Source organism: Hippoglossus stenolepis, chromosome 10 (genome assembly GCF_022539355.2).
Source record: "Hippoglossus stenolepis isolate QCI-W04-F060 chromosome 10, HSTE1.2, whole genome shotgun sequence".
NCBI classification, from domain to species: Eukaryota; Metazoa; Chordata; class Actinopteri; order Pleuronectiformes; family Pleuronectidae; genus Hippoglossus; species Hippoglossus stenolepis.
The window spans coordinates 20,511,771-20,538,539 of NC_061492.1; the positions used below are offsets into that span (position 1 = coordinate 20,511,771).

Genomic DNA, 26,769 nt, shown 5'->3' on the forward strand with positions numbered 1-26,769 from the left:
GCTAGTGTGTGTGTGTGTGTGTGTGTGTGTGTGTGTGTGTGTGTGTGTGTGTGTGTGTGTGTGTGTGTGTGTGTGTGTGTGTGTGTGTGTGTGTGTGTGTGTGTTTGTGCTAGATGAGCTACAAACAAACTTAATGTTTTTTTTAGCCTTGGAAAGTGTTTTGACACCATAACCACATCTGCTGCTCCATTCAGTAGCATTCCTAACTTTTTCTACACACCATCAATACAACATTATCGGGGCTGTGGCTCGGGAGGTGGAGCGGGTCGTTCACAAACCAGGAGGTCAGTCGTTCAATTCCCAGTTCAATCAGGTGAATCAGCTCTGAACAAATTATTTTGTACACTCTGTATTGGTACATCTAAAAATGCACATGCTGCTGACATTTTCACTTGGTCGGGTGTATAGTGCCTCCTCTACCATTTGACAGATTGTCGTTACAGTTATAAGCCTGTAGCTAAAAAAAATAAAATTGATGACAGTTTAAGCTGTTTCCCTCAAATGAGATGTTTAGCTGACATGTCGGCTCTCCGCAACATATTATAAGTGACGTCAATTCACTGAATCCTGAATAATGACCAGTGTCACACAATCTACCATCAAAAAGCAAAACACACAGAGCTGCAAATAAAACACCATTTCTGACTGACATCTGACATCGTGTAATTATTTTTTAAGTGTGATGAATTGCAATACAGGACATCTCATTTGTTTTTTTAAACAGCATGAGTCAAACTAGATTTATTTAAAATGTTACCTAATTTCTGTTACAATATTTAAAATGATTAAATTAAATCTGGACTTGTGTTTAAATATGTCAAGACGGCCCTTCACTATGCCGTAAGGATGCTCATAAATATTTGTGCCATTTTTAACGCTCCGCTGAGACAACCTCTAGTGCTCCCCTGATAAGAAATGAGGAAATTTCTCCATGGTGAGACTCTGCCTGACACCCCCCTCACTACAAACACACACACACACACACACACACACACACACACACACACACACACACACACACACACACACACACACACATTCTGCATCCTGTCATCAGGACCAGGCAGCAGCACAAAGCAGGGTTAACTGGGTTCTTTCACAAACTGAAGAGCATGAAACATATTTTTAATCCTTATCAAGGTTTTTTTTTCCAGTTTAACAACCAGTTAAAATTCCATTATTAAATGAACTCACCTCCAGTTAATTTTTTTAATAAATAGCAAGGACATCATAAGAATTCAGGATTTTGCTTCTATTCAATGCTGCAACAATGAAAATAAAATAAAATAAAAAGGCTACTCCGTTAATTAAAATGTAACATTATCTTGTCATATTATTCTAGTTAACTGCCTGTTTCTTATTTCTCTGTGATGATAATAAATGCATGTTGGCAGCTGAGTTGCCCCCACCCACCCACCCACCCTCCTAAAAGAATCATCTAATCATCAATAATATTCACATTTACCCCCTTTTATTTTGCAGTCACAGAAAAGAAGCGGTGACAAATGGTATTTTGGAGAGGTCTGGATACAAAAAGCCTTTATGCCAGGGTTGTTTCAGGACTCTCTCACAGCCAGCACCATCTCTTTCCCCTCTGACAGCCTAAAAATCACAATTTCCACAATTATCCTCGGAGTGATCGCCTGCACATCCATCCACAACAACAAAAAACCTCTGGGTGCTCGTGTGCCTCCAGCCAAATGTGTACAAACAATGAAGAGATGGAGACAAAGCGGACACACAGCTTGCCTCACACACGCACACACTCACACATGCCAGGGACACTTTCTCCACAATGAACCGCGCGGAGCACGGGGCTCAGATATCACAATGTGCGCCGAGGAAAACACACACACACACGCGAATAGAAACAACGTGTGGCTGAATATTGGGATGGATAATCGCGCAGGCCGAACACTGGAGACATTGTGCTCCTGTCGAATGCGTAAAAGCTCGCGCGCACACACATACGCACATCTGGATCACACGCCTCTGGGCAGCTGGGCAGCACACGCGCACATAAACACAAACACACACGCTCAGAGGCAGACCCACACGGACGCACAAACACATCTTGGCTGCGTGAGTGTTCCCCCATTGATTTATACTAAGGATGAGCCGCGGCTGCCCTGCGCTGCGCCGGAGTGGAACAGTATTAATAGCAGTAGTAGAGGCTCTGTTGACGCCTTCACTGACGCACTGGGTTTTCCATTGACTCTGAGTGAGCCGTGGAAGGCAGCGCACACAAACAGCGGAATAATGACAAGAAGCGACAGGAGCGCGCACTGATTCTCCACTGCTCCAAAACTTACTACAGTACAGGAGCGGCGGATTGGTGCCGCATCCATTGTGCACGGCGGTCTTGGCTGAGTGCGCAGCTGAGGCTGGAATGTGGACGTGACAAAAGAACTTGTGCAAAGAGAAAACCACAAATCAGAGTTTGGCCATCCTGCAGCCACCTGCACTTGACTGTATTGTGCAGATTTGTGTGAACGCACACGCACGCACAACCCACTCCGCTTCCACGCGTAATCGCATGCAGCCGGACGGACCCTCCTTTCTTTACCTTCATCTCTTCATTTATCTCCCTCTTCACTGGGTGCGCAGGCTTTCGGCTCCTTTTATTTTCCGGGGGTCTGCCCTCTTTCTCCATCTCTGCCATGTTTTCTCTGCGGTGCTTCTGTCAATATTTGCGGTGAGCGGAGGAGGGAGGGAGGCCGGTTCACAGTCGCCAGACGGCGAGCGTCTCGCAGCTTCGCAGCGGCCCGTGTGACGCTGGGGATGCCGCCGAGGGCTCTTGGCGCCCGGCTAAGTCAGCCATCTTCTGGCCGTGTCCTCCTCCGCGGGTCCGTGCGCCAGTGGTGAGCCGCCTCTGTGAGTCAAAGGAGAGGTTGAGTGAGGGGAAAAAACGAGACAGGGGGAGGGGCGTCCGCTGAAACATTATATGACGCGCTGATGATCAGAGGTGGGCTATTTCTTCTCGCTTTCCCGTGGAGCGCAATCAGAGCGCTCACATCCACTTAGCGCTGCTGCCTCATGGTGACAGCGTGTACGGCGGCTAACAGGTGCCCGCACACCCCCCCAGTCCAGACCCACATTGTTCTGCACTGAGTCTCTATCAGTTACACTCTCCACCGCTTCAGTCATTTAACACCACAAAGTCAAAAACTCTGGAGGTGCCAGTGTGTTGAGTGGCATCTGCATGACTTTCAGCCTGACGTGACCACGCAGAGACGCTTTACAAGTGTAGTGAGAGCAGTGCCTTGCTCAAGGACATTTTGAAACTTAGTCGCTATTGCTTGGATGGCTTCATATGTTTTTTTTAAACTGTGCATTGAGGATTTTTCTCAATCAGGGGCCATAAGGTACATAAACTGTACGCCAATGTCCCAGTGAGAGGCTCTGGACATTCTCCGGAGTTTCTCCTGCCAGCCCCCTGTAAAGACTCCGCAGGAGATCCTCTGCAGGATCCACCATGGGCAACCGGGCGTGTTTTTACAGATGCAAAAATGAAAAAAGAAATGAAAAAAGAAAACAAATATCTCAGGATGAAAAAGCGGAGCCATACACGTGAAAGACACAGACAAAGAGCTGAGCTGTAAACAAAAACACATGATCTCTGTAGCAGAATGTAACCTTCCAACCTGCCTCTGCTTGCTGCCCCTCCCCCTCACCTGAATGTTCATGAGTGAAAGGCAAACTCCAGAGAAAGTCCTGACCCTATTTCAATAAGACATTTCTTATTTACTGTTAGTTCCATAGCTTTGAGCAAAGTCACATATAATTGTATATATTTTGAAAATTGTTCCATGTTCAAGCGTATTTTTTTTTTTCAAAAGAGTTTTGAAAAGAAAAATTCTTAATTGTTAACTAAGTTTGTATTTAATGTTTGCATTGTTTGTAAGTGACTGGTTTATTTATTAATTAAAAAAGACTATACTGACAGGACAGGGGCACTTGATCTGACCCTGCATTGGAGCATGGTCGCAGTTACGTGAATCCAAGACAGATGTCACAGATCAAAGTTCACCAAAGTTGAACCACATGTGAAGCCATTCTGCAATTTACTTCGCCACAGGAAACAAATGGTTTATTTGCCTCTTCCCTCTCAGACATTGGAAGTAAACGGGAGGCGAAGGTTGCGTAGTGAGAAGATCAGTGGAGCAGGTGTTCCATGAGTCTTCTCAACTGAGGAAATGAAAGTGTGTGAGTTTGTAATAAGAAGAGAAATGTTGCTTCATCCTAAGGAGGGAAAAGGTGCAACACACTCTCTGAAGGCCAAAGGAAACTTCTGAGGTGTGCTACTTCTGTAATGTCTGAATCATCGTGCTGAAAATAGTTTCCATTTGGCCTTTAGAGTGCTGCTTCTTCTCCCCCAGGTTGTTCCATGAGCTAACAATGTGCATGGTGAAAATAAACATCCACAGGTGTCTGTTGTCCCAAGACTTACATATTAACATCTATTTTAATTAAAGAGGTTTGGTTTAATCAGTGGGCACAAGGCCACATGTGAACCCAAGAAATCATCAAAGTTTCAAAAAGAAAATTTAAATTTAAATAATGTTTTTTTCCCACATTATTTGACTGATCAATAATAATGAATATCTCACATTCAGTGTTTAAGACAATAACTGGAGCAGAATTGTTCACTTTAAAAAAAACATTTATTTCAACTAGAATGGCATTCATGAGTTGATAGCTCTGCCAAGGCCAAACAGTCCCCTGATGAAACCACATCTAAATTCACCGGATACAAACTTTTTTATGGATCTGCACCAAATTGCACACACTCACACTATTTTTTTAAATCAAGGTCCATGAATTATTATCTGGGAAATAAAGGGGATTGTTGAAAAATGCCTCCTCTCACAATTTTAAAGAAAGAGGGAAAAAAATCCCTCATCCAGATCTGCACCAATATTTTATGGATTCTTCCCTGACCCACATCCATTACCAAGTTTCCTGGTAATCCGCCCAGTAGTTTTTGCGTAATCTTGGTTACAATCAAACAAGCCAACAAACAAACAGCCCGGGGTGAAAACATGACCTTTAGAAAGACAGACAGATTTGTCCAGGGGGAAAAAATGTCCTGCATTTATTAAATACTGCCATGATTACATATGCACATACAGTAAACATTCATGTCCTCTGTATAGTATCCCTACATGTGTTAACTTACACATGTAAACACATATTGGAATATATACTGTATATTTATATAAAGCTGTTTTATACGCCTATCTTGCAGTGATACCTGTTGACAGCATGTTGTTTGAAGAGGGAATTCCAGAACCTCTAAGTTAATGCAAAACAGTTCTGTTATTGGCACATGAGGCAGACTCAGGGGCCCTTTAATAAATGATTTTAGCGTCAGGCATTGATTTATCCGTCACAGCTGCATGCTACATGCTGCCCTCTGACTTTAAGTGGAATTACAATGAGTCGACAGGTGGGGAGCCACAGAGAGGGCCGGGTGATGCTGCTCGTGGCGCGGTGACACCCATTTCAGCCAGGAAACCAGCAGGAATGGGAGCTGTGAACCGTGACACGGGGTCAGGGTGAGATGACTTGAGTGCTACAGCGCAGCTCTCGCCTCAAGAAACCCAGCAGCACACGATTTCCTGTATTTCTCTGGCTATAGCAGAGGTTTAGTGGAGTATAACTGGAATGCTTCTGATGATATATTATGCATGAAGAGTTGGAGATATGAATATGTGAAGAAACTGAAGAAAGTGTTGAAATTACAATAAAACATGCATAAGCTAAATGAAACAGTGGTATTTGGTGTGATTTTTGTTATGATAAAATACTGTGACATTTCTAAATACGCTAAAATTGCCTGCAGCTATTTTAATCTGGACAATATGATGCTGAGGGTGAACAGATCATATGTTTTTCGTAAGTCTATTCAGCAGCTCTGTGTTGTTTAAGCTGTCCTTAACAGACTTTGTCTCCAGTCCAGTAATAAGCATATGAAGTAGGATTCAATGAAAGCATTGTTATAACTCTGCTGGGTCTTTTTCCTCTAAACTGTGGAGCTGTTATATCATCACAAGGATTTTGTATGACAGCTTGTTTTTCAACAGTTTGGTTTACATGACTACGCTCAAGTTGTTTTTTTTTTTTACCTTGGTTTCAAATAAATGTTTTACTCATTGTAGTCTTGGACACAAATAAACATTTAAATGTGAAGGTCTTTATCTGCCGTAATACAAACAAACAACGAGTTAGGACGAAACTAAAGACAGATTTGATCCAAAGTGTTTCCACATTGAGGTCAAATCTCTGTACACATGTTGATTCATAGTAATCTGACTAAATGTGAAACTTGCAGCTGTAACTATAATATCCAATGATTTGACAAAAGCAGTTACAATATGTTTGGGATGTTTCAGAATGATCCAATGAAAAATGATTTTCTCTAATGATCAAACATTACTAACACATCAGATTGGAGATCACATTGGACAACACAGGGGTCCTTATATTATCTAACCATAGATACTGTGTAAGACTGCAGCTGCTATTTCTGTTTGATAAAAACAAATCTGCTAAAGATTAGTTTATATTTTGTCTGTTTACATTTGTCAATTTACATTTTGTTGACTTTATAAGGCTTTCATCTAAATGTATTATGTGTACTTACAATGCAGTAGTAATCTTTATGCCGAGCATAAAGTCAACTTATTGTTAATTTGTGCTGTTAATCATTACAATGTTATATTAACTTACAATTTTCCTTTTAAGCAAAAGCAACACATCATAATAGATCATTTTGAGTTTCAATATATTTAATTATTGCCATTTAGTACCTTTTTAAATTAAGATATCTAGTGGTTTAATCCAATAAAAAACAATTTGAACATTATCGGTTTATACTCTGTAGCATAGAAGATCTAGAAAATCTAGGTAAAATTCCTGGAAAAGAAATATCCATCTCACTGAGCTTAGTAATAGAATATTTGAGGCAGCTACAGGTACCAGCTTTGAACAATGGGAATATATAAAATATAAATTAGTTTACCTAATAACAATAACGACAAAATATCTGTTTATGTATATTATGTATTTATTAAAGTATAAAACTGATGTATGTGATGTATATAAATTGATATGTATTATAAAAGTGATGTATTTGCATCGCATTTAAAACATATGATTTAAATATACAAAATATTCACAGATATATATTAATGTCGAATATTTTTTTATATAAAATATATGTAAGTTGTCTCATGTTGTGTGGAAATTTGACAAAATAGCAGGACACAATTATTATATTATTTATTTAATGATATTAAATCAATGCATGATAACATACAGATTATATCACTGACTGTGCTCTCAGAAAGTGGGCGTGTCGGAATCTGGCAGCAGCCGTCGTTACGTTTCGCGACGTAACGTATTACGTAAACAAAGATGGCAGCTCCCTGTGTCAGGTCGTGTGTTGTGAAACAGCTTCTTATTCTCCCAGTGACAGTTTGTTAGATGTGTCAGGATATTAAATCATAGTTATTTATTAATACTACAGATGTGGCACTGTTTAACAACATGTCACAGCGTTAGCCTCAGTTAAATCTGGTCACACCGTTTGAAGATGGCAGCAAGAACCTGAATGACACTTCAGTCAACTGTCTCCAAATAGAAAGAGAGTATTTAGAGAAAATGCTTTTCAATACGTGGTCGCGTCTGTGCTGCAGGACGTTGTCGAGCCGAGGACAGAGGACGCTGAGTCTGTTCTCCAGCTCCGGAGCGTCCAACTGGAGCAAAGTGGTGTCCGACGCAGAGAAGATCGTCGGGTATCCCACCTCCTTCATGAGCCTCCGCTGCCTGCTCAGCGACGAACTCAGTAATGTGGCCATGCACGTGAGGAAGCTGGTGGGGACCCGGCACCCGTTACTCAGCACCGCCAGGTAACACATGCTGCACTCCGCACGTCCCAACCAGGGCTCTGCCAACTCCTGGGCTAACACACAGAGTTGTGTTATGATTTTTGAATGGAGCAGACTCCATTCAAAAATCTGAATAACATAACTCTGTGTGCAAAGGTTCAAATATAGATTAACTTTTTAACAAATGTTCAGGTTAATGTCTAAAATCTTCCAGCTTCAGCATGAATTTAATCCACTAACTGGGTTTAGGTGGAATTTCACTTTCGCAAAAGAAACAAACGTCAACATATTACTGACATAAGTTAATGATTGCAAAGCTGCATTACTATTAAAGCTGGCTGTAGTTTGTTTCTCTCATGATTTCATCACTTTATTACGCTCTTAATACTTAAAATTGAAACCCCACTGGTAATTGAGCAACAGCCACCTCCAGACCAACACACAAACATTCATTCATAGGATTCCCTTTCATTACTCTGTAGACATGCAGGTATACAAAGGTTGTTTGTAATCAAAACAATCTTCTTGACAGTGTCTCTTGTGCTAGCTACAGTCTATACCATATGTGTGTATTATTTTGTAATAACATATCAACATTGGTAATCAGAAATACTTTATTGATCCCAGGGGAAAGTGGTTTTCTTGCAGGTGCTCCAGCCAAAAATTGAAATATATACTGACCAAGACAATAACAATGAATAGAAATACAAAATATAGGTATGAGTAAAATAAAAAGTAAAAATATGTGCGTTAAAATACAGTATATGAAAAGAAGCTGAATAAGAACATGCAAAAATGCTGTACATTTACAACAGAAGTTAAGTTATTATAAATGAAGGTGTAATGTGCTGACAGGGTGAAAAAAGTCCAGGGCCGGTCTATTGACCTAGAGTGTCTGAAGCTCTGAGGGAGGACTTCCTGTGGTGCTCTGTGGTGCATCCTGGTGGAATAAGTGAAGTCTGCTGAGGAGAGGTTTGCACAGATGTGTGATTTCTGTCATTTCTGCACCATCGGACTGAAATGCTAAAAAGTTTGGGTCTTCGTCCTTCTAACAGGAGCAATGATATTTTACTTTTACCATCATGTTTTATTATTACATAACACAACTCTTACATGGCTGCGACAGTATCATGGAGTTGAGGCAGTAGTGAAAGACTGCTGAAGCTCGTATCTTCTTTCATTCCTTCAGTGCTGAGTCAGAGGGTTTGGAAGCTTTTGGTGTTTTTCCTTTAAGGGGCATATGTAAAGTACACAAATACTAGGGAAAAAACTGTTTTGATTCTTAACTAGGTGCACTGGCTGTGTGTGCAAATCTTGATTGTTCTTAATTTTCATGTTATTTTATAGATTGATGTGCAGTAATCCAGAAACATTTGTATCATGTAAACACACTGTGTGACCTGTTACGACGACAATTAGCAACACATCCTATAATACCAACTGTAGCCACTTCAGTAAGCAACACACCTGCAAGATACAAGTGTGGCAGAAAAATCTGTGTTGATGAAATTGAAACTCCATCTGGACAGAACAAAGTAAATCTGACAGTAATTCCACAGACAAAGGAATCTATATACTTCTAGGAACTCACTAGTATATTCTTGCACTGAATTTGGAATATGTGGGCATATGGTCTGATTAAAGCTAGGGTCGGGACCCCCAGGCACTGGAAATCAAATAAAATGTATAAGCAATTAGAACAAGTTTATTTTAGCCATAATTGTTAGAAAAGAGTAAGAAAAAGTAGTTAAACCTCTTAAATTATTATAAAAGATAGCATTAGTTGCAGCAGGACCATTTTCAGCACCACAGGAAACACAGAGAGATGTGCATGTAGGTGCTTTCTTTTTTTTTGCAAACTAAGTTAAATAAATACAATTTGTATGCTTCAACAAACTCCAGGGATAATGGGGGTTGCATGTCTCTGGCATCTTTAGTCAGTGGCTGAAAAGTTTGAGAACCCCGGAGCTGTATGTTGTCGTTTTTTCCTGCCGAGCCAACGTTAGCATTAACAGCTGTTTACTTACAGATCTGACAGAAACGTTGTGAGCTCAGCATCAAACTTAAGTCATCAGCTTCTACTGTACTTAGCATGCTAACCAGCTAGCTCTGGTGCAGCTGGCCTATCTTCACTTTCCTACAGCATCACTGTAGTGTCCAGTCTGCCCTGAACAACTGCTGAGGGTGACTTATAACCTCTTGTTTTGGAAACACAATGAGGATTCAAGCCCTGTACATGACATCATCACTACCACCCTTTCCTGGCCCGAAAACACATGCAAATATTTCCGTTGTGACCCTTTGCCACCTGTTCATTTCCAATCAGTACGAGCAAGGAGGCAAATAAAACATTTGCTTCCTGTGACAAAGCAGATCACAGCGTGGCTTCGCGTGGAGTACAACTTTGGTGAACTTTGACCTGTGAAATTTGCTTTGCATTCACACACATGTGGCCGTGCCCTTTGGCTGCAGAGACAACTTACTTATAACACCTTTTGTATAGGAAGCAAAAATGTCATGAATTGATTTTTTCTTGATTTACTTTTAGAGAACAGTTTTTAATCAAAAGACGTGACAGGCTGTTCAAACCTGTGTTTCTTCTTAGACGAGGCAGAATAAGCACTTAATACTTAATAGACCCATTACCATTGTGGTGGATGCATCCTATTTCGTCTAAGTAAATATTGTGATTTAAGGAACACAGTGTATTGATTCTTCTCGCAGGGCAAAGGCCTCACCTCCCACACTCACAGTCACAGTCACCTCTGTGTGGGTACGAATCAACTTTATTAGAGTCTATCCCCTACCAGAAATATTTTGTTTATGTTTGCAAAAAGCCAGAGCTGTTGTGTGATGCAACTGCAAAGACACAATTGTGCATTGAAAAAGGATGAGCAGGTCAGATCTTCCAGATATTATCCCATAACTTTATCATAGTTTTCTGTTTTATCAAACAAAAATCAGGAACCGAAGAGAACGAGAAGAGAGAGTCCTCAAACTCAATCCCGCCATGCAGACGGGCATTTGGAAACAGGAGCCCAAGGGTGTAATAACCTATACACCTAAATCTGATATGACAATCCATTTGGGTGTTGTAGCAGGGGGCGGGGGTGGTGAGGGGGGAAGCAGACCTCTTGACAGTCTGACTCCTCACTGTCAGCTTGGGTTGGCTGGTTCGTATTTCCCACTGTGTCTCCGCCTTAGACGAGCGGCAGATAAAAATATCCACAACAGCAGACAGGCAGACCCTCGTGGAGTTGGGTTTCGGTTTTTCCTTTCCTTTCATTCTCAAAAACTGCAGCTCAGCTAACTTTGGCCCAAAGTCTGGAGTTACAGCGAGGGGACTGCGGCCCAGGAGAGGAAACTTAACTTGCTTTAAGGACAGTCCTTGAGAGTTGGACTCAGACTGGAATTCAGTTCTACTGATGCCTTCTACCTTTCTCACCTTTTTTTTGCAGTCTTACCTGTGATCATCATTACCCTGATCAATGCAGTGGCCATTAATATGACGTCAACTGATGCACAATACCTCTGTCTGCTGCAGCTACAGTGTTGACTAGAGTGAATCTTGAAATCAGTGTGGAGACTAGAGCAAGAACTATTTGCAAAAAGTCAAAAACAGCTTCCAGTGTGCAGCCTTGACGTATCTTCTCAAAACATTGTGTCATTTTCCTTCAGTTTTGACCTTTTGGATTAAAGGCCCTGATAACTTGAGGCCAAAGCTGAAGTTGGTCATGACTAAGAATTAAGAATTGAACAAATTCAAAGTATGGAGAGAAAAAAGTTTTAGTGGTTTAGTGTTTTTCAATAAAAAATGGAGTTGATCTGCCCAATCAGAGCTCTGTCTGTCTTAATTGAGAGTGGCGTGGTAATTCAAACCGGCAACAGACACACACATATATATATATATGGAAACTAATTTACAACAACCAGATATCACAGCTTGAAAAGGGAAGATTACAAATCAGTTTTTAAAAATATCAAAACATGACAATGTTGACACTGCTGTAAAGATACAATAAAGCTGGTAAAAAGAAAAATCACTCTGTTGATAAATTGGATGGTACAGAAACTGTGTGATTTTTTAAAATGTTTCATTTTCCATGTGCACTGTAATGCGGATATTAAAACAAAAAGATTCATAAAACTCAATATAACCAAAATATATATATCTTTTGGGATCAAAGAATTACAACCAAAGTACGCAGCAATATCTATATTTCTATATAGCGTATTATCAGTTAAATATTCCTCCAAAATTATATAAAATAACTATTTATGATACTTCTAGTATTGATGAACTAGTAGAACTATTTGATTATTATCAATGTCAGTAGATCTTACTACTGTGTGTGAGACATATTTACCAATGAAATGTATTGACTTTATTGTTTAATATAGAATTTAAATGGTGTATTTGGATTTTGTAACCGACAATATGGCCTCTTTAATTTTTGTACGCACACTTACAATCTATAAAAGGATTGCCCCCAATCAGGAGGCTATGTTTCTGTCTGCATTTGTTTGTAAGAAGGATCACGTAAAAACAACTGACCAGATGACCTCAGAACTTGGTGGAAGAATGTGTTGTATGTCTGGAAAGAACCCATCGTGATCAGGAGACATATATTCAGGATTTTGTTTTCACTTTCTTCAATCAATCTTTTCAACAGTGTCCTTGATTTCGCAGAGAATAATTCATGGATATTGATGAACAAAATAGACTGATATTTATTAGTGTTAACAATTTCTTATTTGGCTTTTTTAACCAGCAATATGATCTCATTGATTTTGCATGTACACTAAGGATTTAATAAACACATGCCCTTAAATGTCAAAATAGTTATTATATAATTTGATTAATAATTATTTTCATTTAATATTTGCTGGTAATACATTTATCACTTTGTCTTTAAAATGATAGAGGATAGTAAAACAATGAGTTCATGGTGTCTTCAGGGGTTTTATCAGAGCAACTGTCCAAAGCCCAAAATATTTAGTTCAATGTTATGTATGACAAAGGACCTGGAAATGGTGTTTTGATCAAAAAATTACTAAAAACTAAATTTGATTATCAAAATGATTCATTTCATTTTTGAAAATGTGTAAATTAAATCCTGGAAAATTGAACAAACTGTTAGAATCATGATTTCATGAAGACATATACTCTGCACATACGGTGAATGTGTTGCATAAATTCTCACCATGTGAAAAGGGCAGCCACATTGGGCACATTCATTCATTCATTCATTCATTACTAAGGGAAAAAAGGACAGAGGATCAATATGGCACCACACATGTGAGGTCATATATTTGCATATATTAATGCCAGCCCCTGCGTATGCTGGTTGAAGTTCCTGAATTCCTGCGGTGCATTTGCAGAGCAGAAGGCGTGGTGACCTGTTCACAACCCTTTAAAATGACAGCGGCCCATTTCTCTCTTTCTGCTCCCTCTCTCCCTCTCTCCCTCTCTCCCTCTCTGTAGTCCTCACTATCCCTCTTTTTCCACATCATCCTCGCCCCACCCCTTTGCAGGAGGGCGGTTGTGATTGATTGATGTATGCTGGTGTGGATTGTGACATAAATATTAATCATCTGCCACCCTCAGGCCACTGGCTTACCTGGACTCCTCCAGAGGAGAGCAGCTTCATCATTTTTGCTCTGTAGCAGTTTTGTGTTCAGCAGGCCATGCTGCTGCGTTCGTCAGTGCACCAGGTTAGCCACTATTTTCCAACTGAGTAAAAATTTAGAGGGACCATAAATAAATCTCACGAGCTGCATAATGTCAGCTGTATCGTAAATTTTAGGTAACATAGTGTGAGCTGTTTTATGTGGTAGATTTTTTGGGGGAACAAAGCTTCTGGGCATGTGCGCTTTTTTCCCCTATTTGCTACCAGAGTCACTCACATCTTTCTTTTGTCATCTTTTCTTACATTTCTCTCTGGCCGCTTTTTCCTCCATCTCTCTCTGTCCCCTCTCTGTGTTCATGCTCTATCTTTTACATCCACTCTGTCGCAGGTTCCTCTTTACCTCCCCCTGTGGTGCAGGGGTGGGTCAGAGAGGTGGGGTGTGGAGGTGGGGGCTCTGGGTTGGTGAGGCTGGTGTCTGGGCATCGAGCGGATGGGGGCGTGGCCGCTTGTCTGCCTCCGAGCCCCTAACGAGAGCGTGATTCATGGCACGAGGGGCTCCCATAGGAACAGGATTAGAGGTGCTCTGTCTAACTGCTCCCCAGAGAGAGTAAAAAGATATTTAATCTGCCCACCACGCCGGCAGTTACCACTGTGCACTGTGTGTGTCTTTGTGTGTGTGTGAATGTGTCAGAGGGTTGTTGGCTAGGGGGCGGGAGACTAACAGCCAAAAGAGAAAATACATTTCTGCAGCAAAACTGATCAAATATATATTACTGCTACTTTATCTGTTTAAATCTAGCACTGTGAATTCTTGGTTTAGAAATTTATTCTGATTTTATACAACAACTTTTTTATCTTGTCCCTTCATTATTGGTCAGGATTTTCATTGAGCAGAGTGTAGCTGGTCTATAACAAATTGCAATGATCTGAAATCAATTTGGGAAACATCAAATAGCTCTAAACCACTGTGCAAGACTTAGCTACTATTATATAGCAAATATTATACAGGCCAGAAATGTGCTTTAAATGACCCGGTGCTTTGAAATTGGATTTTTCATATTCCTGTCCAAATAAATAATGAAAACAGAAGAAATACAAATACGTGTAAAGCTATAATACATATATATTATAATTTGTATTTTAACAATAGCTCAAATCAATATGAATAATGTTAAAAGGGATCATTTACAGCAATGAACCTACAGAGAATTCTCACCCAAATCTACAGTATCTCTCAGCTCTGCAGTGTTTCAGCATCTATCAGCTCGTTTTTTGTTTTGTTTAAATGCTACATGTTTCTCCAGCATAAAAATCCTTTGCTGCTCAGCAAAATCATACTGTGTACTGTGTATTGTAACAAACAGCATTCATGCATTGGCTGGTCTAGTGTGATAATTTTTCAGTGTCTACAAAAAGTGCATTAAAACTCAGTGTCTACGTTTGAGAAAATCAAATGGTTCTGATGAATGTCTAATAGTATTTTTGCCTGCTCTTGTTGCTTTGCAGAGGTTTTGTCTACGACAACAAGAACAACCTTCAGATGAGGGGCGTTATTGTCCTGCTCATTTCCAAAGCAGCAGGGCCAAGCCATGCAGCGTCCGATCTCCTGGCTCAGGACATGGTCAGCGGCATTTATCCCAGGTAAATCCCCTGTTAAAGGGTTGGGGGGTTCAGGCAAACTGTATGCATTACAATTACTAGTATGGTCGTCATTAAAGGTCCATCAAAGTATCATCAGCTAGATGCACTAATGAATCTTCCGTTAAGCATTGCTAACTGTGCAAATGTAATTGCTTTTGTGGTAACTTGGGAGCAAATTGGCAAAACATTGTGTAAAAGTCACGATACCATTGAGGATTTTCTTAAATGTTAAATGGCGTCTTGCAGCTTTAATCACATCATAGTGAGAGACTGTCGTCTCAAAGGCCTTATCATACCACAGCTGGTTTACACCAAGAAGCTGCTTTTGTTCAATTAAACCAAGCTGATGATTCAAATCCTCAGATAACAGTTCATATCTAATCACACACTCTCTGCCTTCCCCAGATTTCTGTTCTCAAGTATGTGCTGCTTTGGAGAAAACAGTGGGCAGTAAAACATGTGTAACTTTGCATTGTAGAGCCATAAATATGCATGGCAAGCAGACCAAGAAAGGTGATACCACTTTTTTCCCTGTTACATGGCTGCTGAAGGATGAATAGTGAAATAAAATCCTTGAGTCTGGTAATTCTATCTTGTCCTTTGTGGTTATCGTCCATATCAATTCCTGTAAATGAGGTACTACATCATCCTGTGATGTTTGATGGAATATATGGGCCACCATTAGAATGTGGGGATTTCAAGTTTTTTGTTTATATTAAGATTGTAGCTAATTGAAAGACCCCTTCAAAAAGTCCTCTCAGCACCTTTGTGACCACCCTCAAGTTGCTGGTGTGTATTCAAACTGCCAAACAGATACACAATGAGATGTATTTGACTGGAAATGTCCAAACAACTGTTTTAATGCAAACTTAACAGTCTTTTAAATTAATAATAGACAATTAATGAATGTTTCCATGTAAAAGTCTATACTCTCAATAGCAACAGAAGCTAATAAATCATCCTGAATATATTATCTTTATTTGGACTTAATGAATATGGTTCTTACATGTATTTCGATTATTTACTTACGACAGGAAAACAAAGGATTGGCGGACTTGCAATGTCTGTCAGATAATCTCAACAGCGATTGGATTGGTTGCCATGAAATTTAGTTCAGATGTTCATAGTCCTCAGAAGATAAACCTTAATTACTTCATGACTTCATCTAGTGTCACCAACAATTTACAATGTACTTGTTTACAAAAAGTAGACTTATTTACAACAAGTATGTTTTTTGTACAGAAAAGCATCGTCCCCCTGACTTTTATGATTTCCTGACTTTGTATTTAGTGCCATCAGGCTCAGTTGTACGTTGTGTTCAGTGCTAATCAAAAATGTTGAACCGATACTGAATATAGTGTGAAAGAGCAAATAAACTTAACATAAAACTCAAGGATCCAAGGATTTACTGTTGAGAACCAAAGACTGAATTTTGAAATCTATTTAGAAGTTATGTTTATTCAACAGTAGAAGCACAAGTCCTGAAGAATGATTTGTGTTTGATAGATTTTTCAGTCTGACACCATGCTCTGATCAATCCTCTTCACCTATGAAATTTCTGGAATATGTCATTAACTACAGTGTTTATTGATTTTTCTACACATTTTAAGGGTGAAGTGGTGGTACTAATGTACAGTTGGTAAAATGCTTCAGGTAGCAACCTCGGGTCCATCCTGGCTTTCTCACACACTTCAACTCCCTACGTGCAGCTCAGAACAGGGACGTAGGCGTGTGCCAAGTGGTTTCCAGAAGTGACTGCTGTGCTTGGCGTGGTTGTACGCTAGGCGCCTGAAAGGCTTCTTTCTTACTGTGAGCTGGCACAAGGCACGTGTGTGTAGTGGAGCCGTGTCCGTGCAGACACATCCTAATATTATAACTAATTGGAATAAACCAGGCATCATGGAAGCGCTTGGAAGAGTCCGGTCGAGTTCAGGCTCCGAGGCCGATCCATGTCGACGGGTTGTGTCTCAAACCAGGATGAGTCACTACACTCTAACCTCATGTCACGACCTGCCGCTCACATCACTGTGACACCGCATTACTGAGTCCAACATGCAGTAGCATTCCCTCACTCATGTGTGATGGATAGCCCAAACCCAAACACACACACACACACGCAGCATGACTTGATCACCTCATTTGCACTATCTTGCTCTCCCTCTCTCCCCTCCCTCGGTACTCCCCCCACCTCTCCTGGGCTCATTAGCACCTCTGCTGATGGCGAGATGGAAGGATGGAGGGAGACGGGGTGGGGCGGGTTTGGGGGGTGATTGAAACCTCCGGGGGATGGTCTCCTCCCTCCTGACAGGCAGCATTTGTAAAACATTTCCCACTCTGCTGCCTGACACTGATGATTCACCAAAGCACCACCATGACAGATAGATGGATAGATGGATAGATAGATAGATAGATAGATAGATAGATAGATAGATAGATAGATAGATAGATAGATAGATTGGTGGATAGATTGGTGGATAGATTGGTGGATAGATTGGTGGATAGATTGGTGGATAGGTGGATACATAGATAGGTGGATAGATAGGTGGATACATAGATACATAGATAGACGGACACAATCCCAGATAGTCCCACTTGTGGCCACCACACCTCTTAATTTCTTGTGACAAATAGAAGTGATGCCCCTGAATGCATCACGCAGGCCGTTTGATGGACAGGCCACCTCTTTAAAGCACTTACATTTGTTAGGCTGCATTTGATGGCGAGGCAGACTGCAGAGCGAGGGAAAATGGAACAGAACAGTCAGGACAAGGGGCGTGGTAGGGGGCGTTACACCTCAGCAAGATGGCATCGGTTGCTATGCAACTGGGCACCAAAGCTATTTATACATCAGCCCCCTTGTCCCCCTTTTTTCCTCCCCAAGCTCCTCTGCTTCTGATCAGGACTACCAGATGTGGAGGCACAGCTTTGAGGGAGAGGTTCGACTGATTTGGATTTTTGGACACTGGTGCTTGGTGCATTTGTTTAATAATATTAATTCCTACATTTAAAAGTAGACCAGTGTTGTGTGTTTCCTTGATTGAGTTCATTCCAGTCAGGGTGGGTTTCTTGCACATGTTGACCCTTATGGGAAAATCATCTACTTAAGCCGAACAACAAGAATTCAAACCCTTTATTCAAGTTAATACCTCTAGATGTGTAAGGCCATTTGGGGTTTTGTGGCAAATCAATTACCAGGAATGAGTTATGGAGTTATTTGGTTTTTTCATTGGTGTCATGGAGGCTCATTTTTTATTTAATTTGGTGGATACTATTGGTATCCATTAGGGCTGGGTAATTAACCAATATCAATAATTATCTCACTATAATTTTCATCAATAACAATGTAACAAAAGTCCAATGTATGTCTATAAGTGAGGAGGTACAACACATATTGATCTACATCACATTTGTGAAATGTTTTGCTGTTTAGCAAGTGTGGAGATTCAAGAGATCTTTTTTGTCACTCTACAAGTACAAAGGGATTTTGTAAGTAGCAAACCTGTAGAGACCTAATTGGTACCATGCACGAATAAAGACTACAAGGTAAAAAATGTACATGGTATAACAGTTAAAGCTTAGACTAAGAAAACACAGTGAAATAGGATTATAGATAGATATATAGATAGATAGATAGATAGATAGATAGATAGATAGATAGATAGATAGATAAGTGTTATAGTGTAATAGTGTTTGTCATTCGCTGCCCAAAATGAAGAGTCTATAACCTTCGGTCAGAGAAGAAATGAAAGAAAATTAAAAGAAGGATAATTCTCGATATCAACTAATGATGAAAATGATTATCTTGATATCATTTTTGGCAATTATAGCCCAGCTCTAGTATCCATTCTGCCAACCCATATAATGAAATAAATAAAAAAACCTGATTTGTAAGCTGTACTCAGTGAAGAATCTCTATCAAACCACAGTTAAATGTCTTAGACTTACAGCCATTATCTGCAATTATATATCAATGTGCTTAAACATGCAACTTAGTTCATTTAGTCATCAGTTCATCTGCAAATTTGTTTTTTTAATTGATTGGTTGTTTTGTCTCTCAAAAGTCAGAAAAGAGTGAGTTCCCACGCTCCAATATGACAGTATAGAGTAGAAAACCCAAATATATTCAACCACAATGATATTAAACCTGGTACAGCCACAGATGTTCACATTGGAGACAATTGAACCAGTTATGTTATTCACTTACTTTTTGAATACCTTAAATGATTCATTATAAAATTTGTTGATATTTATTTTCTGTACTTTGATTAATTGACTTCTTGACCGATCATTTCATCTCGACATATGTGCTAATATTAGATTTTTGCATCACTGTGATTAAATATCTTGATTTATCAGGTTTAAATCACTCATGTCACAAAACAGGGGTTTTCAGTCTCGTTACTTTATCCATATAGTTTCTCAAATGATATTCCAGGGTATAACAATATATTGTTATATAGCAATATTAAATGACTCTCACTTCTACTCTAAAAAAATAATTAAAAGGTGGCATTTATAATCCCTGGTCATTGAAGAAAGTCTTAGCTTTAGATCTTAGCCTAAAGGTCATGATTGACAAATATATGTAAATAGCTAACTATGTTTCTCTATTCTGATATGATCTCAGTCATGTTTGTCTTGCTGTTGTTTTTGCCCCTAGTAAAGCAACCAAAGCTGCTTTCAGACATGCACTGAAGAGAGTCTCCAAACATTCTCCAGAGTAGAAGCTGAGTATGAGGGGCTCTATGAACGCAAGTGTCAGAGTGACACCTATGGACTCTCTCTGGTTTCTCCTGCCAGCCATTTGGTGAAAAGACTGTCCGAATGAGCCCATGTGAAAACACATCATCAGGATTCAGCCCGAACGTGTGTTGATGAGGTTTCTAACATGGGACAGATGCAAAAGTGAAAATAGCAAAAATAATACAGTACAAATATCTCCGGATGTCAAAGCAGTGCCATACACGTAGAAGACACCGACAAATATGTCAAGAGAGTTTTTGGTGATAGGGGCTTCCCCGTCACCTGAACGCTCCGGAGATCTCTGTGTTGTTGTGAACGGGTCTGAGCAGAGAATCTCCTGCTGTGTTGTTTATGTGTGAAAGGCAAATTCCGGAGAAAGTCCAGTTCTCCGGAGTTCATTTTTGAAAACGACCCAATTCACCAGTCACTGCAAGGCTGCCCTTGGATCTTCGAGTACATTTTAAACATTTTTTCCCGACCTTAAATCATGCTCAGCTTTGTATCATGTTCCTCTGCTGTAACAACGAGTTCCCGTCTTGAAACCCGTCGAGCGCAGCCATCCCTCTGACACACCTTGAGAACACGCCACTGTCAACCTGTTCATTGCCTCTTATTTAAATCCCAAACTTATTAACTCTCATCCGTGGCGACTCTGTTGTTGCTCTGTGTCACCAAGCAGAGAAACCAACCAGACAATGGATGTGATTGAGAGGCGACATAGATGACATTATTGAATTTTAATCACATCTTTTCCACACAGCAATTACCTGGCTACAAGATCTGCATGTGTGTGAATGTGTGTGAGTGTGTGATTAGCCAGGGGTTGGAGCACAAGGCAGACAACCGGCTCATCAGGTTCTCATAGCGGCTGAAAGAAGGTCGTAAGTGGCTATCAGCGCACCCAGCCCTGTCTGGATGGATCCCTCCTGTCGCAGCGTGCCGAGCTCCCTCCATATGGAGAGTGGCCTAATTATCCCCCACCAATGACTGAATCAACATTTGATTATATCCTCCCTAAGGCTGCTCTGAAAGGCTCTATTCAAAGACCACTTTTATTTCTTTTCTCTCATAATCAAGAATGGCTGTTATTTTCTAATGATAAGTTTAATTTCTTTTTTTAACCCTGACACGCTGCGTGGCAAGATGCTTGACATATCTGGAGGTTTCTGCCCCTGAGCACGCCGATTTTGAATTGGAAGTAAAATTGTAGCTGTGGAGAAGTCTCTTCTTTAAGTTGGTCAGTAAATGTTTCAGATAGCGTTTGGATTAACAGTGATGATCCTGACTGTCTTTGTTTGGGAGCAGCGTTGTATATTTTAGTCAAATTACAAACTGGAGCCCTTTTGTTCGCAACATAGATGTTTTTCCCTGTTGTTTGACAGATGAAATAAAAACCCATGAATCGTCTGTTCGGATTCTTTGTGGTCAGCACACCTGTAAATGATGCTGTGAATGTGTTTTCCAACTTGCCAGACCTACAAATCTCACCAGGATAAAGACAATGAAAAGGTTTCTGTCAAAAAGCTCTCTAACTGTCAAGCCTCGGCAACGCCTCTCTTACAAGCTAAAATGTGTCCTTCCTTTTTTTATTTTCTGTTTCACAGCCAGAGGAACCTGGCGGAAATCACAGAGTTGATCCACACAGCATTCCTGGTGCATCGTGGGATAGTAAACCTGAGGGAGTGGACGGTTTCAGACGGCCCACTGAAGGACATGCAGTTTGGGAATAAGATGGCCGTCCTGAGCGGCGACTTCCTGCTGGCGAATGCTTGTACCGGACTGGCCCAGCTGAATAACACCAAGGTACACAGTCTGTCATTAACAAACTGAAGTCCTGACAAAAGCTTACAGCAGTGATATTAATGAGAAACACCGCTGTCTTAAAACAGGCTCCCAGAAGCCCCTACAGCCAAACATATCAGTGTCAGTCTTCATCACTTCATCTTTTCTCCCTATCACACCACATCCAAACTCTCACCGCAGCTATGATTAGTCATTACTGCAGAGTGTAATTTATGGAATATTGTATTGATTTTGAAGTCTCTTTCATTTCTATACATATCTGCAGTACAAACATCCTTTTCATTATTTTAGCAAGACAACTCTGAAGTCATAGGCTGTTTCCGAAATCACTCACTAATCCCTTTATAGTCCACTACATAGTGAGTTCGCCATTTTGTTGTGCTGTCCGAATGTTTAGTGAACATTTTTATACACTATATAGTGGACTCATTGTTTCCTACAATGCACTGCACTTGCGGTCGAGAGACGAGAGGCGAGAGCAAATAAGAGCAGAGCAGAGTATCACAGCGCAAACCAAAGCAAAAGGTTTAATTTTACATTTAAATATGGTAATTCAATGTGTGTTTTACCTAAAAGTATTAATACTATATAAAGTGTAAAATAAACATTCATGATTTATTGTGAGATTTTCCCCAGGCCGACGTTGTTGTAAGTCATAATCCTGCAATAATGACGTAATTGCCGGTGCAGAGAAAATGCACAGAGTAGTGTCTGAAAGCGAGTTTTTCTTTTGCCGAAGAGCTCAATAAAGTGGGATTTGGACTATTTTCTTCATGTCATGACGTCAGATCCGGGTTAGCTATCACACCATCCTCCGCAAGTACTTAAATCACTTACTTACTTTATCGTAACTTGGTCACAAGAATGTTCCGTTTTAGGACTTGGTGTTTCTATCCCTTTGTAGATTGCATATACCTGAGATGATATGAGTTTGAATGAATGTAAAGGTTTACAGGAGGGTGTCATGATGGTACTTGTTTTACTTTAGAGCATAGGATGAGGAGGAGTACATCCCTCGTATGTTTGAAGGTCTGCCACACTATTTAAAATGCTAACCAACAGTTGATGTTAACAGAAGTTAGCGACCACCAGCGGATATAACTACAGTTGTGTATGTCATCGGGTGTTTTGGCCTTTTAATCGCAATAACGTTACAAGACTAACCTGGGGGTACGCTGAGGCTAACGATAAATCTGACTGACTTGTATGGCAGTACTATGAAAGCCATGTGGCCCGCTCAGTAGATCATCACCTCTATGCCTTTTTAAACTGAACACCTACTGTTACAGGCAACAGGTTCAAAAGCTGTCCCACTTACCTGTGGTGTCCCTCAAGGTTCTGTTCCGGGCCCTATCCTATTATTTTTATATATGTTGCCCCTGGGGTAAAGTTTTGAGCAGTATGATGTCTCTTTCTACTGTTTTGCGCATGATGTACAAATCTACTTGCCCTTGAATTTTAAAAACTAAGGATTCACTGCAGCGCCTGCTTGATCGTCTAAATGACATCAAATGATGGATAAACTTAAACTTCCTCAACCTAAATGAAAACAAGATTGAGGTTATTGTGTTTGGACATCCTGAACTGCTGGATGTGGGCAACCTTGGCCCTCTAGCCCCTAATATTCATTGCTCTGTGATGAGTCTTGGTGTTTATTTTGACAGTGTTTTCAAATTAGACAAGCAGATTTCCTACGTTGTTAGGTCCTACTTCTTTCAGTTGAGACTTATAGCTAAGGCCTATCCCCCACTTCAAGATCTAGAGAGGTTGATCCATGTCTTCATAACCTCTCGACTTGATTACTGTAATTCTTTGTATGTGGCCTTATACCAGTCATCCATTCAACGCATGCAGCTCGTCCAAAATGCTGCTGCTCGCCTCCTGACAGGAAAGAATAAAAAGGGACCATATTACACCAGTGTTGCGATCCCTCCCCTGGCTTCCTGTTCATTACAGGATTGATTTAAAAATGTTGTTAACTTTTAAATCACTTAATGGACTGGCACCACCTTACCTAGCTGAACTTCTCCATACTCACACTCCAGCTAGAGAGATGAGGTCAGCCACTCAGCTGCTCCCGGACTTACATAAAACGAGGCTCATAACCAGAGGCGATCGAGCCTTTGCAGTAGGTGCCCCAAACTTGTGGAAAGGTTTACCACTCCATATTAGATCTGCCCCCTCTCTTGCACGCTTGTGTAAAGCACTTTGGTCAACCAAGTTGTTTTAAATGTGCTATATAAATAAAGTTGACATTGACATTTTAGAACAAAGGGAGAATATCCCTTGTATGTTCTACCACACTAATTAAAATGCCAACCACCAGTTGATGTTAGCAGGATTATGTCAGATTCGCTCAGTTATTTTTCTGACAGAAAATTGCAGCCCAAGCCTAACTCTAATCTGAATGAGGCCTTTTTATTTTTGGAGCAGAATTACCGCTCCCACTTAAGCTTTCTTTATATGAATGTAGCAAGCTACGTAGCAACATTGAACAACCACAAGAGATGGTTCCGGTAAAATGGCAACGTAGCTGTACAGATTGACTTACACTGATCCAATTTCTACTACAGCTACTGTGCAAAAAATAACCCCACTTTGAATAAGAAATCAGATAAACACAACACAACATCAGCCTGAATGAATTAAGCGAAAAATAGGATGGGATTCAGTAGAACTCATACCTCTGCCTAAGCCCAAAGGTCCCCTTAAATTCAATCAAGCTGATTCAAATCACATACACTCATAGGTATCAGTTTTACTAAATATCTAAGATTTTTTTTTCCATCAGGATCCAATAATTATTTCCTGCGAAATTGATGAAAATGTTAAAAAAAAACACCCAATCTCACAATATTAAAGAAAGAAAAATAATCCTGGATCTGTGTTGATTTTGGAAATAGAAACCCTGCGTACAAACAATCAAACATAAAAAAAAAAAATGGGCAGGGTAAAAACATATCGGAGATAGAAAGGCAATTTGGGCTGATGACCATGCTATTGTAAGACTGAATAGGTAAAAGGAAAGAAGAACAGTTTTTCTACACAGACTGTTTTTCATTTCCATCAATAACCATTGTGTTACGCATCCTGAGGTCTAAAAACGAACACAGTCTGAGGAGGAAACCTTAGTGTAGTCTTCTTGTAAGCCTGCCACAACTCATCGATGGCTGCAACCTGTGGTGAGGCAACAAGAGTAGACGTTGCTTGTTGGGACGGTGGTGTAGGTGACACTGAGGCCTTTTCTCTGGATCTCATGTTGTGGTTCCTGGAGTTTCTATACTTGGCGTACTTTGCTTTAACTGTTCAGCCCATCGACTGTGTGTAAAGATAGATGATGTGTGAGCGATATGACAGCTCCCTAAAAGTGAAGCCAAAGTGTCTCGATCACCACCTGGTGGCTGGCTACAGTATAGATCATAAATCCTACCTGGGACATGGACCAAACTAAAAAGTAAAAGTGCGCAGACTCAGACTCCAAATATACAAGATGACAGCGTTTGTGTCCGGGATTTTTTGACTTCATATCTGTTTAGTGTATAAATAGAGAAGCAGCGTCCATTTTTATATACAGTCTATGGTTCAGTCATTGTGAAAATGAAATTCATAGTTAAAAATGCCCCATCACTCCTTCTGTGACAGAGCTTTTTTGTACTAAAGAACCTGTCAGACATCAAGTGTTTACAGCAGCATACGTTAGAGTGAAAGTCACGGATTCTTATATCAGGTCCCTCAGTCAGTTCCACACAGGCTGCTCCGCTTGATGTTGCACACAATCTGTTTGGATGCAGGAGGATGTCGTCAGGAGACAACATTGACATGTGAACCATGGGATTCCTTCTTATTGAGTTTTCCGTTTTGGACATGTGTGTGGCGGTGGTCTTGTAAGTGCACCACAGATCATATCTACTACGTGGCCCGGTAACCCCGCTCTGACAGATGCTGTCACCACGCTGCTCTGTCAGAATGCGGTTGCCTAGCTGGATCAAAATAACTGTCCCCTGTCCCCCACCCCCCACTCCTGTGTGCCATCAGCCAGACCAGCCCTTATCGCATTCCCTGCTGCTTCTTATTCAGCACACAGTCTGGCTTTATGTCTGCTCTGTGATGTAAGTGGTATCCAAGGTGCATCGTGTGTAGGAAACATGGCAGGAGTTATAAGATCGGACATTTCCATTATGAGTGAAAGATAATTCTAAAGGTGTGGCATTTCCTTTACAGTGTTATACGGGTTTCATTGGGATGTGTCCCTCCAACAGCACTATGACAGAAAATACTCACCGTTGCTCAGATACAGATGATGTTTCACTGTAAAATGGAGACAAACCACATTGAAAATGAAATGATAACAGATCTGCTGATGACGTGACGTAAGTTTTGGACCATCTGTTACTTTAGTTTATCTCATTTTCAAGTTAGACACAATGGCATTTTATGTCAGGTCAGCAACAACCATTGAAAATCCCACTGTTGTTTTTTCGTTTTTTTCCCCACACAAATCTGCAATCTGCCGTTTAATAAGACTATGAGCGTAACCTGAAGCAACAACAGGAAATGTCCCCGCAGTAGAAGTTTTTAAGGGTAATAAGGAGATAGACATCTGATATTCAGCAGTTACTCATGTTTGAAAAGGTTAGCAAAACAAACTGAAGCGAGGGCAAACCACAGCCTGCGCTGACGCTCATATTCAGCTGTGTTTTTTAAAGCGCTCCCCACTGGTATGAGCAGGAGGTAAGTTAGACGATTGTTAACAGCCCTTATAAGTCCATCATACTCAGCTAAGGTTACGGGAATGAAATTAGTTTTGACCGAAGTCTCTGAACTGGTGGTTTGAGGTTAAGAAAACCTTCATCACTTAACCTCTTGTTTGTTAGTTCTTGTTGAGTTTGGCCCTGATTTGAAATTCAACCTAATTTAAATATACTTGTGCAGTGCAGTTTCTCTGTGTGTGCAGAGCTTTTTATTACCAGTCTATGGTGCATAGTGAAGTTAGCAAACTTTGTGTTCACACTACCTGGTTTATCTGCAATATTGACTTTAAAATCAATGTTGCCAAGTGT

General features: G+C 40.4%; 2 protein-coding genes across 5 annotated transcripts in view; one reads left to right on the forward strand and one right to left on the reverse strand.

Moving 5' to 3' along the window:
* sobpa (sine oculis binding protein homolog (Drosophila) a) overlaps nucleotides 1-2,993 on the reverse strand; it is a 44,458-nt gene extending 41,465 nt beyond the window's left edge. For 3 of the 4 annotated variants that reach the window (XM_035168176.2, XM_035168174.2, XM_035168175.2), the window contains exon 1: nucleotides 2,567-2,992. In XM_035168176.2, coding sequence (XP_035024067.1) covers nucleotides 2,567-2,662 — 96 coding nt within the window. In that variant the 5' untranslated portion in view covers nucleotides 2,663-2,992. Of the gene's footprint in view, nucleotides 1-2,566 lie in introns of all 4 variants that reach the window. The other variant, XM_035168173.2, reaches the window with a different exon arrangement.
* Nucleotides 2,994-7,420: 4,427 nt separating this feature from the next.
* pdss2 (prenyl (decaprenyl) diphosphate synthase, subunit 2) overlaps nucleotides 7,421-26,769 on the forward strand; it is a 30,272-nt gene continuing 10,923 nt past the window's right edge. The window contains exons 1-3 of the mRNA XM_035168791.2: nucleotides 7,421-7,913; nucleotides 15,029-15,163; nucleotides 21,511-21,709. Coding sequence (XP_035024682.1) covers nucleotides 7,666-7,913; nucleotides 15,029-15,163; nucleotides 21,511-21,709 — 582 coding nt within the window. The 5' untranslated portion in view covers nucleotides 7,421-7,665. The remainder of the gene's footprint in view (nucleotides 7,914-15,028; nucleotides 15,164-21,510; nucleotides 21,710-26,769) is intronic.